This window comes from Lonchura striata, chromosome Z, assembly GCF_046129695.1.
Source record: "Lonchura striata isolate bLonStr1 chromosome Z, bLonStr1.mat, whole genome shotgun sequence".
In the NCBI taxonomy this organism is placed as follows: domain Eukaryota; kingdom Metazoa; phylum Chordata; class Aves; order Passeriformes; family Estrildidae; genus Lonchura; species Lonchura striata.
In genome coordinates this window covers 32,788,789-32,805,063 of record NC_134642.1, presented here as the reverse complement: position 1 = coordinate 32,805,063, position 16,275 = coordinate 32,788,789, and the positions used below count along the sequence as shown (strand labels likewise).

General features: G+C 42.6%; 1 protein-coding gene across 1 annotated transcript; it reads left to right on the top strand.

Annotated features, from left to right (window-relative positions):
• Positions 1-10,077: 10,077 nt before the first annotated feature.
• On the top strand, positions 10,078-15,738 carry FST (follistatin). The gene is made up of 6 exons (XM_021553859.2): positions 10,078-10,236; positions 12,291-12,482; positions 12,881-13,099; positions 13,444-13,668; positions 14,707-14,937; positions 15,656-15,738. Exons 1-6 carry the CDS (start codon positions 10,155-10,157, stop codon positions 15,736-15,738), a joined length of 1,032 nt encoding a protein of 343 aa, XP_021409534.1. The 5' UTR covers positions 10,078-10,154.
• The last annotated feature ends 537 nt before the right edge of the window (positions 15,739-16,275 follow it).

Below are 16,275 nucleotides of genomic sequence, written 5' to 3'. Positions count from 1 at the left end.
AGGGTTATGCCGAAAGGACAAAGCTGAGCAACGGCGGAAACGGGCAGCCTCATTGTGCTTTGTCTCATTGCAGTGCTAATTGTCCTTCTCCAAATACAGGGGTACAGCCTCCAGTTTACACACCATTTTTTCTTGCGGGAGTAATTTATGAAGCATAAAATTCCTAAATGTTATCTTTTTCTCTGTGTGTCTCTGAGCCTTCAAATCTCCTCCTACAAATCTTAGCCTGAATTTGCTGCCTATGGAGCATGAAAACTTGACAGATTCTAAGATATTAAAACAAAAGAAACTGCTGAATGATGTCTCTTCTCCTCTGACAAATAAAAAAGACATATAAGAAAAAATGTATTTACATAATACAAAAGGAACTATTGTAGAAAACATGACTTATACATAAGGCCAGGTATAATAACCATGTAACTGAGAAAGTGATGGGTCCTGATCTAGTAACACACACCACCTCTACATGTGCATCATATCTGAGCAGGAATGCTCCAAAAACAGAGATCACGTTTGAAGATAATCTCGTTACTGCAGCAGAAAGAACATTACTGTAATTGAATCACTAGTGTTTTTTCACTTTAAATAAAATATTAAAACTATAAAGACGGAAAAGTAATTGCAAATAAATCTTGTCTCCCTACATTCAGACATAATTTATCTGTTATCATTCATCTATATCACATTGTTGCTTTTCTTTTAATTTGTGATTGAAACTTGTCCAGAATTTAATCTAATTTTTCTGTGAAAATAATATTATTTTAGTTCTGAGAAGCTCCAAGTACATTTTGGAGATTTTCTGTGGGTTTTTTTTGTTTTTGTTTGTTTTGTTTGTTTGTTTTTTAACAAGTTCAACTGTATCAGTACTCTCATACTGTACTCTTAGAATAAGATAAGGATTACCTGCTAATGTCCTGCTGCAGGATAGAAAGAAGTTTGTAAGAGATTTTTAAATGATCTTAAAAATTATGTGTATCTTTAAACAATAGAGGATAAAACTAGTATATTTATTTCATTTTAAGTGGTTCCAGACACTGCAAGTTACACTGTTGGTATGCTGTTATTTTCCTCAAAAGAGTCAGTTACTTCACTTGCACTATCGAATTTTGGGATATTGCGGTTTGAGCCAAATAGCATACAGAGTTTGATGCTTAAATTACTCTCACACTGTCTAGATTTGTTATGTCTTCATCTTTGAGATATTTCAGAATGAATTCTTTTAAGGATTTGTGTTTTACTAGTAGCAGGCTACTAAAGCATGCTTCAAAATTTTGTGGGGAAAGCACTAACTAGGGTATAGACTTTCTTTCCACCTAATGGATGCAAAATCAGTTTTGACTTACGCTTTCTCAGGAATGCTTTTCTTTATTCTCTTTCCCTTTTATCAAACTACACATGCATCAAAGACATCTAAGAAGAACCAAGCTATTGGAATACATTCGAAGTCCTCAAGAGGTCTCTCTTATTTTGTGAATTCTTTGTTGCTATAAGTCAGTTTGGAGTAGTGAACTCTCTTTTAAAATACTATATTTTCAGATTTTCAATTGTTATTCAAAACCTCCCTTTTTGTGTTTGCTGCTAAGAACTCTTAAATTTCTTCTTTCTCTAATAAAGTTCCATGAACACTAAATGAAATCTAATAGCATGAGTTTGATTCTTTACTTTTCAGTCCTCTCTAGAGACTAAAATTATTTTTTACCACATTATCCCTTCCCTTCACTCTCCCCTGCTCCTCTACCAAAAACTGTGTGTTTTATAAGTGGAAATGAAGAAAAGTGTCTTTCTCTGACAATTATATTTCTACAAAGTAGGCTGCTTTTACTATTGTGTTTTCACACCTTTTAGGGACAGTGTAGCCCCACACCTTGCAGGTCTAAATCTCCTTGTTGGAAAACCTAGCATCTCTGTCAAAGACGTTCTTTAAATGACAGATACTGGAATCCTGGACGCATATTAGAGTCTCTGTTTTAATTTTTAAAAAGTTACTTGTAAATGTCATTGTTCTGCAGGAAGACTTAAAAAAGTGATTGCCATCTCAGAAACCAGAAAATAAGAAAGACAGACTGGATTTAAAACTACTTACTTAAGCTGATTTGTTTGAATCAAGCCTTGTGACACATGTACATTCAGAACACTTGGCCTTGGCAATACTGCAGCTTACTGAGGTGAGCAACCATGAAAGACAAAGACTTGTGAGATCCTCTGGTCAGAGGTGTGGGACCTAAGGCATCCTCTATTTAACCATTACTGTCTTTGTTACAGAGAAGCAGGGACCTGCGAAGCCTCCCAGATATGCTGGTTATAACCCTACACAGCGAAATACACTATTTTAGCATTCAGGTTAGAAGGCATTTGGGTGCTCTGACAGAACAATTTTGTGAATTTTTCCATTTGCAGACATAGTCTTCATATATAAAGAAGGTGGAAAGCATACTGCCTTCTCACCATCACCACCACAGAATTTCATCTTTCTTTTGGATACCATGAAGGATGCTCAGAAGGCTCCATGAGCTCTGCAGCACATGGGCAGTGAGTGAAGGATTAGAAACAGACTAAATTCTTTCTTGGAAATGGGACTTTCAAGCTTGTACAGTTGAGGGGGAACTAAGATGCTAGGAACAAGGAATACTTGGACTCTGGACCAGATTACTGTCACCTTCTACTGCCTGTAATGAAGGAAAGTAGGACAAAATTAATTACTAAACCTCATTAATTATTTTATTATCAAAAAAGAAAAACATGAATCGATGGTAAATGTAATAGACATAAATAAAAAGAAGACACCTAATATAGACCAAATCCTCAATGTCTGAATTTTATGAGGCATCAATGAAACAACTTTTATTTTCACAATCAGTTTTTCTTCATTATTTCACATTTTAAAATGTGGAGCCAATCCAAGGATTTCTACATGCATAAATGAGATAAGGTAACACAGCAGCAAGAAAGAATGGCCAGTGGAGACAGAATTATTTAAGATTTGGGGTTTATCCCTGCTGTTCCACAGGCTATCTCTTTGCCTTTGGGATGTTGTTTTGTACCTGAGCAAAGATATTTAATGTCATTTGTCAAGTCCAAGTGTACCCAGGTTATTTATACAAAGCTACCAGATATGTTACCATACACTTCTGGAATTACACAGAATATAATACAGAAAAATGGCTAAAGCCTTTTCCTGCCTTTGCCTCTCAAACCTTCTCATCTGAGATGTAGATGATCTCCATGTTTAACTCTTCCTGCTCCCATAATAGTCTTGTACAATAACAAGACCTGTTAAGGATGAGCATGTTCTCAGAGTCTGAGGCCCCGCAGATATCCCTCCCACTGATAACCAGTGGAAATCAGAGTTGCTTAGGTTGATCATGAGAACAGGCAAGAGTTGATGCAGAGGCAAGAAAGCAGAACTTCACACCCATGCAATCTGACTGCCTTGCAAATCTGTAACTGAACTTGCTACCTGGTGTACAGAAGATGCACCTTTTCTCCCAGACATCCAGGGAGAAAGGGTACTGTAGGGACTGGCAGTCTGGAAACATATCTTTCTATCCATAACTTGTGGCTACTCAAGTCACCTCATGATCAAGTATATAAGAAAGTGTATGCAAATGAAACACATTAGTGGACAGAACAGGAGCTACAGGGATCACTAGATGCCCTTCTCAGTGGAGTTTTAAGAGGACATAAGGCAATTTTAGTGCTACTGAAGGGAGACAATTCCCACAGTACATACTGTGAAGCCAACAAACTCTAAGTGATCCATGCAGGGCATCCATTGCAAAGAAATTTATGCAAGAAGTCTCAAAACTAAGCAAAAATTACCCTGTGGTCTTCATCCTTCTCATACTGCTAACTAATATTTGTATTTATTTCATAAAAGTCTGACTTCAAAATAAGACTTTAGATGGTCCAGATACCACTAGCTAGCACTGCCACAGGACACGTCTACAGAAGCCCATGCAGAACCATGTACTTAATATAGTACAATAGTTTCAATATGTATTAAAAAATAATTTTGGAAATTCACTGTTGTTTTTTGTGATAGTAAAAAGGTACTTTTTAATGGACCAAAAATTTTTATTACCTGTAAAGGGACATGATACATATGTGATGATGCTCCATATCCTGAAATACACTCCTTTTCTGCTCTTAAAAATAAAGAAGTTCATCACAACTGGGATAAAAGCTTTTCTTTGCTTCCATCATAGACACAACCTGATCTTCTCTAAATGTCTTTATCACAGTTAGTCACATTTAGATCTTCATTTTTTTTGATATCTAATTTGTTGAAGAGCTGCTCCTCTGTATATTTTCAGGCAATATTAAACAACTAGAAATGTGCAATAATTCATTTCTATTCTGACGAGCACATTTAAGGCAGTACTAGAAGGTGACATTTGGAGCATTTGGAGTTTACCAAGAGGTACCATATAGGACAATTTTGATAATGTCCCAGTAAGCTGGCACTGACTAAACAGCAGTCTAAAATCCATTTGGTTCCATTAATACTGAAAGTAAGCCACTAAAATTGATCCTCTTCCTAGATTGGCAATAAAGTAAATACAAACCACACAACAAGAAGTTAATGATCTGTCCTTAGCAAGCCTGTAACTTTGATGCAGTCAAGCACTTACTCTCTTAGTCTAGAAACACAATCCAGTACATATATCACCAGATATATGCATTGAGCTGGAAGCTCTCCATTTATTACCCTTTTTATGTTGCTACATTCAGCTTGTCAAAGTTGACTATCATTCTTAATAGTGATTTTTTTTTTTTTTCCATTAAGCTCCAATCCAGGACCTACAGTCAAACACAGACTTTTTTGGGATTAGAGAGTTATGTGACTCCACACTTCCAAATAATCAGATATGCACTTCACATTAATTCTAATAAGTAGACAAAAAACTAACAAAAAGAAATGTAAAGTAATGGCAAAAACTGACTTAATTTTCAAAGTAGTTGTTTACAAACTATGTCTGTCCTCATTATATCTTTGGTTTAGTCTCCAGACCTGGTTCAGCTGCAACTGATTGCCAACTTATATGTCTCTTGAAGTCTGCTTTACAAAATGCTGCAGACTTCAAAAGCACAATACCCACACATAATCTGATTTAGCCATTGTGAAAGCACTGTGCTCCTCATCTCTAATTACAACTTAAAAATTTGAAGTTTGGTCACCAAGAATGACATAGCTTCACTTGGAATAGTTGTGGAAGTATAAAATGCAATTTGCCTGTCAGGAAGCTGGGCAAGAGCCATCCTTCACTTAACACATGACTTCAGACAGCCAAAGGTTGAAATGGCCTTCCAGGGGCTGTTCTGCCTTGACTGTTATGCAAACTCCATGCTCCCTCCTACCATGCCTCTTCTTAAGCCTTCATGTGTAAATGGGCTGTCTCGAACTAGCAGTGCTGTCCTTCTGGCATTTCTTTACAGTAGCAGCATCCTAAAAACTGTGAAGAGCAAGTTTCCCACAATAATTATCTTTTCTTTCCTTTTTAACAGTTTTTTTAAATTTTAAAAAATTAATTTAGAATCTACATCTGAATTCCTGGTACTCTTGAAAACATTACAATCCCAACAAGGTGAAAGACCTGTCCCAGAAATTCCATGATCTATTGCACATTTCTAGTTGTTTAATATTGTCTGAAACTATACAGAGGAGCACCTCTTCAACAAATCAGGAAAGAAATAGATCAGTAGACTCCTTCATAATTTTTTTAATTTTGATTCCTTAGATAGTTAATGTTTTTAAGAGTTCCCTTATAGTTTTTTCCAATACCATTTTCTACTGGAATTTCACAATTTTGTCCAAATTTTCAACAATCCAGAAAGATTTTGCAATTTGTTTAATAACCTGTTTTCATTCCACTGGCACATTAAACCTCGTCTTGCCACACCACATCCCGTTTGCAATGGGTACTGAATAATAAGACTTGCTGCAGTTCCTTGTGTTGGTCTGTGGTACTGCCAGCACAAGACAAGAGAATGTCTTTGGACATTGTCATGTTTGTACTTCCAGTAAGAGGTAGGTATCTTTCAAACTGTTAGGGGATACACATTTCTGTTACTACTTCCTGAACCACCAAAGGGAGGTAAGGAAGGGGTCAGTTTGGCTCATATCACATATATGTCAATATTATTTGACCGAAAACATGAATGACACCTGCCTACATGACCTTTCTGCAGTGTGAACCAGAATGAACAGTTTTACCAGTGTTATTTATTAGGTAAGTTCCCTACTACCTCTTTATCCAGTCCATTGCCCACCATAACCTCTTGGGTCAATTTAATAAAAAAAGAAAAAACAACTGTTCAGCATCTCTGTATTCATCCGATAAGCACAACACTCCCCAAGAGCATGCACTGCAAGTTCTATGTTTAATAGTCTCACTGATGTGCAGGAACAATTTCAGTGGAATAGCACACATAGCCAATACTTGATATTAAAATTCAGCTCACATATTTTAGAGCTTAGTTTCATCAGGAACTTACTTGTTTTTCACAAAAGGTCTTGGTCAAATCAAGAAATCAAATTTTGTAATACAATTTTTTATGCTACATTTTTCCAAGAAATAGCACATGAAATTTCTACAGAAAAGTTATTTAAGGTCTGTAATTATTCTCCCATACTTAAAAAGAAAAAGTGGAGGGAAAGCTTTTCAAATAGTACAATACAATGGTACTCAGAAAAGTCCTTCAGTCTAGTATCTAAGATGCAAATGAGGAGAGCCTACATGAAATTGCAGTTTTTCAGAAACAGGCCCTTCTTTTTGTGATAATCAGTGCAATTAGATGGGAACAAAGCAAGGTAACAAGTCTTCTACCAGAAGAGGACGTTCTACCTTTATTTGAGTGGGAGAGGCTAGTTGTGTGAGAAACTGCATGGGATGATGCATACATGCATCCAGGACCACAGGAGGGTGTCTGAGTCTTTTTTAGCTCCCTTGAATGTTAGATTGCCAGGATAGACCTTCCCATTTGCGCTTGATCAAAATCCATATCTCTTCCAAATAATCGGTTTTGGCATGGAGTCCTATCCACAACCTAAAAAATTTTATTGCAAACATGTTCCTTATCAAAGAGGGGGTTCCTAGGTGGTCCACTCCTGATACCAGCAACCACTCTTCTGTTAGGCAACAGAGTGAGGGGAAGGGCGTAAAAGGTAATATCAATACTAGTACATCACATAGTTAATATTGACATCACAAGGTTAATATTCCACATATGTGTATGTATGTGTGTGTCTGCATCTGTGTGTGAATTAATAGCACATATTGACAAGGTAACTTGCTGATTACTTTTCCTCCTTCTTCATATTTTGCTGCTATTTTTTTCAGAGGCCAGCCACTTAATATTTTGTATTATGGAGTTTGCTGTAGCTGTAGCTATGGCTATTGCTATATTAGAACACATAAATATGTAAATTGAGAACCAAATCTGAACTTTCTGAAAGTCTGAGATGTAAGTATATAAGGGTTTTTTTTAAAAGCTCTATTATTCTAAGATCAGGGCCAGCTGCAAAGATTGGATTCACGTCCAAAAGCCTATATTAAAATGCATACATTTCTTGGTAGAAAAAAGTTGTGAAACCTGTCAGACTGAAAACAACACTCTTTTCTTGTGCTGCCTGACAGTTCAGTTACAGATCGACGCTATTGTTTTTTTGGTAATTTAAATATGATTGTTGGCAAAGCAGAAAGGGGTGGGGGAGTTATAAAGAGCAGCACACATAGTGAGAAAGAAGAAATCATGTCTGATTACATAATATGTCCCTGACATGTTCTTACTCACAAATCCAGTATCTAGCATTTTAAAAAAGAAAAATAAAATTAAAAAAAAAAAAAGGGGGGGGGGGAAACAGTAAAAGAAACAGCAGCTGTTTCTAAGTGATGTCAGAGAACAGGTGTGATACAAATCTCCATACCAGGGCAATCATATTGATCTCCCGATGATGCATGCATAAAGCACATGTGTAAACCTTATCGACCCATTCTGCGTTTCATTTCCAGGAACACGGCCTGAAAACGCCCCTCTATAACTGAAAACATTTTCAGGATAAACACTGTATTGGCCAATTACTAAAAAACATACACAAACGGAACACGGGAAGGTGAGCCTGACCCCGCAGCCCTCCGGGCAGCCGTGCAGTGCCGGGCCGAGCCCAGCCGAGCTCGGGAGCAGCCGCCAGCGCGCCCCGCGCCACCGCCGGGATCCCTCCGAGCCTCCCGCGGGACTCCTCCCGGACCAGCCCCGGCACCAGCGCTGCCCCGGCGGGAGCTGTGCTGCCGCCCGAGCTGCGCAGCGGGTGTGCCCGCAGCCCGCGGGCACAGCGGCCCCGGAGCGGCCCCGCAGCACCTTGCGGCCGGGCGCCGGCGCTGCCCGGGACGCGAACCCGGCGCGGCCAGGGGCGGCTCGGGCCGGGGCGCGGGCGCTGCCGCTGCGCGCCGCCGCCGTTAGAGGGCACTACGCAACCCCGCATGAGCGCGGCTCCGGCAGCAGGGGCGGGGGGCAGGGGGAGAGTGGCACCAATCTGGGAAAAGATTAAAAAGGATGTGGAGTCCCGGAGCTTCTGAAGTGCTTAAAATGCCCGGGCGATGCTCAGGACGAGGAGGACGAGGATCATAATAATAATTTAAAAAAAAAAAAAAACAGCCAAAAAAAAAACCGCAGCGAGGTCAATCATTTACCAGTCTGCTCCTTAATGCGTGTGACCGCAGGTGGTACCGAGGGACATTGTGATTCATGCCCACTTTCAAAGCGGGACCAGGGCCCGGCCTGAGGCACCCAAACAACTGTCTTCTAATATTAGCACGGCTGTATTTCTGGATCTATTATAGTCTGTCCAGACAGATCCCATTGTAATGGGATCTTTTATTAAAAGATTAGCACTATCTCCTGCAGTTGGTGGAAAAAAATCTGTTATCACTGAGTTATTTGCAGTTGTGGGGAGGGGGCAGTCGGGAGGGGGAGGTGGGGGGGCGGGAGCGGGGAGGAGGGGTATGGGGAAGGCCGGGCGGAGGGCGCGGGCGGCCGCGGCGCACCGGCCCCTGACCCGGCACTGTCCGGGCATTCCTGTCTGCATACTTCGCAGTCTGTTGTGCTTTGGTGGCTCAGAAAAGCGAAAGAATCGAAATTTAAAAGGCAGCTTTTGAATAAACAATACCATTTTCCGTTAAGTAATCGTTTTGTATAAAAGGAAATATCGCCTACTCAGTTTCATTCAGCGGTGCCAAAAAATGTTATAAATGAGAGACCGCCAACTTTTCTAAGGAGAGAATAATGCCAGACTGTGCTTAATAAACTAGTGCCCTAGAAGTTCATTATCGATGTTGCAATCTTTCTGTTTCTGAAAGGAGACCGCCTACGTCGCCCCCGTTGCCGTCTCGTCCTCCCGGGCTCTCCCAATGAAAAGCCTATCACCCGGGAACGGCCCTAGGTATTAAACTTTTAGCCGGTTCTGTCTTTTAGGGGTTTGGGTTTTTTTCAGGTTTGGGGCTAGTCGATCGGGGTTTGGGGTTTCTTTGGGCCGAGCGATCTGTCCGCCCGGCCGGCGGAGGTGCAGGGAGTGGGATGTTATCCCCCGCAGCCACCTCGCGCTGAGACCACGCCCGCGGAGCCGATTCCGGGCGGGCTCCGCTCCGCGCCCCGGCAGCACCCCCAGCCCGCCGGAGGGGCCAGGGCGCCCCTGGGGCGGCCGCGACCCCCCGCGGGTCTCCAGCCTCCCGTGGCGCTTGCGCGGCCGCGGCGGCTCCGCGGCGGGGGCTGCAGCCGGGGCCGGGCCGGGCCGGGCCGGGCCGGGGCCGCTCCCGCCGCTGCCCCCGCCGGCGGCTCCGCCGCTCAGGGTGCGCGGGTGCGCGCCTGTGTATGCGTGCACCTAGAGCGGATAATTGGAGAGGGTTTCCAGAAGGTGGGAAATGTCACCTGATTCACACTGAACTTTTTAAATCTCCCCACCCCCGACACACACACACATTAGGAGACCGCCCACCGCAGACAGCTAGGACCCCCGTATAGATTTAAAGAGAGACTGCATTCAGAGCCTGACGTTCATTCAATAGAGCGATCATAAGCAGGCTGGCTAGCGCTCGCTCCCTCTCCTTACTCCCCCTCACGCTGTCTCTGCGTCTCTCTCACTCCCTGCTATACTGAGGATGTTAAATCAGAGAATCCACCCGGGCATGCTCTTAATCCTGATGTTTCTGTGCCACTTCATGGAAGATCACACAGTGCAGGGTAAGACCAGACTGTTTATTCGCACATATGTTTCTTTATTATTACTAATGTTTTCCGTCTTTCGGGCAGGGTTTAGTTTGCTGCGGTGTTAAACGCCTCTCTCCAAGGTCCAACAGAACAGAAGTTAACTATGGGCTTTGTAGCGAGGTGCAGAGGTGTCATTTAGATCCCTTTTTAATCGGATCTTCGCACTGCTCAGCAAAGGAACAGAGGACAGATAGGCTATTTCTTGTTTTTTTATTGTTATTATGGAGCGTGAATGAAGAGCAGCATCGTGAGGGAACTTTCCCAGTCTCGGCTCCCGAATGAATGCACGAAGTTTGTTGGTAATTTAGTTCAGATTTTTATTTCTCCTAACTGACTGAAGGAGAGGTGGTGATGGAGAACCCCAGGATTACATCTGACATTTTTAGAAACCAATAAGTGGTCATTTTATTGACTTTAATATTGGGATTTTCTCCTCCTCCCTACTCTTTTTTTTTTTTTTTTTTTTTTTTGAGTGTGTGTCTGAGTAAATATTAACGTTGTAAATTCTCCTGCACTGAAGAGTATGCTTAAATAAGTTGGTGAGTTGGTGGTGGTTTTTTGGGGTTTTTTTTGGTGTGGTTTTTTTTTTTTTTTTTTCCTCGTGTGAACAAAACAAACCCGAATCTGATATTGACAACTCTTAAGAGCCCTCTTTCGACACAAGGGAATATTGATCTTTAGTTTGTGGGCTTTTCCCCTATTCTTGACCATGTTCCAACCTGGACGTCTTGGCATTGCTTCTTTTATAATTCTTTCTTTTCTTTTTCTCTTCCCCAGTACCGATAATTAATCTAACCTAGCCAACTGTAAGACATAAAACTTTTTATTTTTTTAATAAGGGCATTGTTTGTTCAATGATTTAATGATTTTTAGCGGGGTGGGGGGGGGGGGGGGGGTGTCTTCCCCCGCGCTCAGCAACATCTCTGCTGTGGCCGATCCTCACCCCGCGCTGCGGTACATTCCTATCGGAGTAAGGAGGAAGGATCGAGCCCTGGCTGGATTAGCGGGAGAGTCAATTGGTATTGAGTTGCTGGAGAAGTCACATTGGTTATTCACGGGAGACCCATCTCAACTAAAATGCTTCAGCTAAAAAAGGGGGAGTTGCTTGGACCAATGTTCTTGGCTGGACTCCACAAATAACAGGGATACGGGGGGGGGCGGGGGGGCGGGGGGGGGGGGGGGGGGGAGGAAGACAAAAAATAACCCCAAGAAAACCCACTCTATCCTGTGTAAGGACAGTGTACTTTCCTCTGAAATGTTTGCAGGAGAGATGGAACCTATAACTTTGCCAGCTTGATCGATTTTTAAAACTCTATAGGGACCTCCTACTATAAGTGTCCTTGTATTTTATGTACTTTGCCCACTTTTTTTTTTTTGGAACTCTGCTGAATTATGTTAGTGAAGGAGACATTTGTTAATAGAAACAGCAAAATGTGGCGATTTCGAAAGACTTCGCTAACAGCAAATGTTCCAAATTCGTGCAGATTGCAAAATGGGCTGGGAGTGAAACTGTGCAGCACTAAAACAATGCTGTTGTGCAGCCGCGGTGAGGAGGAGAGGGCAGGGGGAGGAGGAAGGAATTTGCAAGCGCGATTTTCTTTTTATTCCCTTTTAAATGCACATCCTTTTCAAGCCTCTGTCACGTGTCGGCAGTGCTCCTTCTGCTCTACATATGGAATAAATACCTCCAAAAACTCTAGCTCTGTTTTGGTTCGGTCTTCTCTTTCGTTCATTTTGTTTTGTTTTGTTTTGGACTTTGTTTTGTTTTCTTGGTTTGGGTTTTTTAGTTCTTTTGTGGTTTTAGGGAGGATTTTTTTGTTCGGTTGGGTTTTGGTGGGGGGGGGGGAGGGTTTGTTTGTTTTTTAAACTGCGCTTCCAAATGGGCCGTAGTAGCTGCGGGTTATGAAACGGGACAAATAAAAGGAAGCAGTCTAGTAAAAGTCACGGCAAGGCGCACGTGCTGTGTCTGGGTCATTGGTGGCCGCCACTGATCCGTCTGGGTGTCCCCCCCGCCCCCCGCCCCACAGCTGGGAACTGCTGGCTCCGCCAGGCGCGGAACGGGCGCTGCCAGGTCCTCTACAAAACCGACCTCAGCAAGGAGGAGTGCTGCAAGAGCGGCCGCCTGACCACGTCGTGGACGGCGGAGGACGTCAACGACAATACGCTTTTTAAGTGGATGATTTTTAATGGGGGAGCCCCAAACTGCATCCCATGCAAAGGTGAGGGGGTGCTGGCGAGCTGCTCCCCGCTGAGGAGCGGCTCCGGCAGGGGGAGGAGGAGCGGGGAGGGAGTTGTGGGGGGGCAGCCCTGTTCTCTTGCTTCCTTCCTCGTCGGGATTTTGAGGGACGTCTCGTACCAGCCCCGGGATCGTGGGGGGGGACCCCCCATTTCTGCCTGCCGCCTTGCACTTCACAAGGAGGATGGGAGAGACCCTCTCTCCCCCCTGCCTTCACTGGCGGGAGGGAATTTACCTCCAGCGGCGTGTCCTGGAACGGGAGGGAACGGTGTTTTTGCTCTGTGCTCTGGGTTCACGGTATCTTTCTTTCTTTAAGCAGTTTTGACACCAGGTCTCTTCTGCACACTTGGTACTAAAGTGGTGCCTCTTTCCTTCCATCAGAAACATGCGAGAATGTGGACTGTGGACCCGGGAAGAAATGTAAAATGAACAAGAAGAACAAACCTCGGTGTGTTTGTGCTCCGGATTGCTCTAATATCACTTGGAAGGGTCCCGTGTGTGGCTTAGATGGGAAAACCTACAGGAACGAGTGCGCCCTTCTCAAAGCCAGATGTAAAGAACAGCCTGAACTTGAAGTCCAGTATCAGGGCAAATGCAAAAGTAGGTTTGCAAATCTAATCCAATCTCCCTCAAATGCCAAAGGGTTTCTGTCTGAGAGTAGGAAGGAGATATTGGGTGTACTTCCTCATAGGAACCAGGCTGGGAGAGAGTAACTAGACCGTGCTCAGCAGACAAGGATGTAGTTGAACCAAAGCTCCCCATAGTCTGGCAGCACTTTTGTTCACACAGCTACCCTGAGATATGAAGGCATCATCCAGCAGCCCTTAAACGAGGAGAGCTGCTGAAGGCTTTTATATGGCCATTTGTTCTTGTTGTCACCTGTACACTCATCACTGGGGTCCTAGTATCTTCTACTAATCACTTTGTTTCTGTCTTTATTTCAGAAACCTGCAGAGATGTCTTATGCCCAGGCAGCTCCACATGTGTGGTCGACCAAACCAACAACGCGTATTGTGTGACATGTAACCGAATTTGTCCAGAGCCTACCTCCGCTGAACAGTATCTCTGTGGGAATGACGGCATAACTTACGCCAGTGCCTGCCACCTGAGGAAAGCTACCTGCCTCCTGGGAAGATCCATTGGATTAGCCTATGAAGGAAAATGCGTCAGTAAGTATCTTTGGAGGCGACTGTGTGTGGGGAGCTTCCTCAATCACCTGTTTCAAAGTATGCAGTGTGTGTAACTGGACCGATGTTGTTAGTGCTGGGGAGGAAGAGAGACTTCAGCAGCTTGCGTTAGTGCTCCCCTCCCAGAAGAGGAGAGCCAGGGTGAACTTAGTCCTGGAAAAGATTGCAGTAGGCATGAGGGAGAAGAGGGCCTGATCCTATTGTGGCTGTGGGTGCTGACATTAGTATCCAATGGAGAAATAGCCTCCCTGAAATAGATGATGAGATGGTTAAGATGTAATACAGTCACCATATTGAGTGGGTCTGTATTCCTGGAAACAATTGTCTTCAAGTGGTCTTGGCAAAGACTACGTTAACTTAATTTAAAACATCTGATCATTTCTTCCTCTTTAGAAATAACTGTGGGCTTTGGAGACAGTGGGTGGGTGAAGATAGGCAAATAATTTCTGTGCAACCTGACATTCTGTGTTGGAAGTGATTCCAGAAAAGATTGATAGTACAGTGTGTTATGAAGAAGCACCTGCAGGGCAGCCTCTCCTCCCCAAAACTGCTGGGGGAATCTGGGGAAGTCTCAGGTTGCTTTTAGTTGGCATAGGTTGTGATGAATTCTCTTTCAAATCTTGTAGACAACTGCTGTCTGTGGGTTAGTTTAAAAATAATAGATTTAGAAATGCTGCACCTGTTGACAAATCCTGCATTTACCGCTAATTTGGGGAGCCAAATTTCCATTGACATGAAATGGAGCAGGAAAGTCATATACAATAGGCAAATGTAATTCTGTATTCCCAGGGCCAAGCTTTGCTGGCACAGCTGTCTTTCCTCCTCCACATATAGACAGGCATTGTTGTCCAAGGGAATACTTGCTTGAGCAAAATCAGCAAGTACCATCACATCTACTATATCTGAGCTTTCTCTCTTCACAGTTCACTGGGAAAAGGGAGGTTTTGGGGGTTGCTTGTCTTTGCTTTGTTTTTTGCTTTATCTTCTCACTTACCTCTAGTATTCTGTGTATATTTTTAGAAGCCAAATCCTGTGAAGACATTCAATGCAGTGCTGGGAAGAAGTGCTTGTGGGATTTTAAGGTTGGCAGAGGTCGGTGTGCCCTCTGTGATGAGCTATGCCCTGAAAGCAAGTCAGAAGAAGCAGTGTGTGCCAGTGATAACACAACTTACCCAAGCGAGTGTGCCATGAAAGAGGCAGCTTGCTCCATGGGTGTGCTTCTAGAAGTTAAGCACTCTGGATCTTGCAACTGTAAGTGAGATTTTTAACTCTGCAGACACTTAAGGCTTCTGAAGGCGATACCTAGGTAATGAAGACTTACACCTTTAAACATAAGAAAGATTGATTTATTGATTCAAGGTACAGTAGAATATAAGTATCTATCTTTCACGCACACACTTTGGTTGCTGATAAAATGCAATAGATCTCCAACAACGAGCTGGCCTTCAAGTTGGAGTTTTTGGGGATGTTCCAAGGACAAGCCATTCTATCAGAAAGGGGTTGCCCGAGGAGTGTAATTCTAGTGACTTTTTTTGTACTTTGTCTGCTCTCATGTGCTTTGCTGATTGCTTTATTAACACCTGGATAAACTCTTAACTCGGTCCAAAAGAACAAACTTAAAGGTAGTACGTGGCACCTGGTTTAGCACAGTTGCCTCTGCTAACTCTGAATGAAGGACACAAAGCAATTGAACTAAAACACCAGAGCGCTTTTTATTTGATTTCAGGAATCTGCCAATAAAACCTGAGCCATTGATTCTTCAGAACTTTCTGCAGTTATGACTTCGTAGATTATGTGTAAAAAACCTTATTGCATAACAGCAGATGCCAAAGAGCATCTCACTACAAGTCGCATAAAATGCAACGCTGTATTATGGCTGTTCAGAGGGCTTTCAAAACATGCACTGAGCTGCTTCTGCGCTGTTGTTGTCCTAATTTAAACAACAGCTCCCCTGTGTTCCCCCATCTAGCAATTAATGAAGACCCAGAAGATGAAGAGGAAGATGAAGACCAGGACTACAGCTTTCCTATATCTTCCATTCTAGAGTGGTAAAACATCCATCACTTTTGAAACAGCCATTGGGCACAAAATCAATGTCCGTACTGTAAATAAGTGTATGCTTATTTATTTTGGGGAGATAAAAAAAAGTATACATATAGTTGAGTCTTGTAGACATTTATTTATACTGTGTCATGTTTTATAATTTATACATAAAATGTCTGGTTGACCGTACACCTTGTTTTTTGAAGAAATTTATTCGTTACGGGAAGAGCAGTGTTATTTATTGTGAGGTCTCTTGCTTGTAAAGTAAAGCTTTTCTTTTTTCTTGTAAACTATAAAAATCCATTCCTTAGAGCCTACCCACATGATCTCATCTCTTTGTTTCACTGATGTTAACTCTTTTCCACTTTAACAAACTTGCATGTCAGTTTCTGTTATGTTTATTTATTGGATTTTCTTTTTGCTGGTTCTGTACACAAAAGATCCCCGTGTTTTTGTTTACAAGGAATCTTGACTGACCAAAAGGTATTGTAACTGACAAAAGTATACTGTCAAGGTGCAGTGAGGCAATCTTTAAGGAAACTTCTT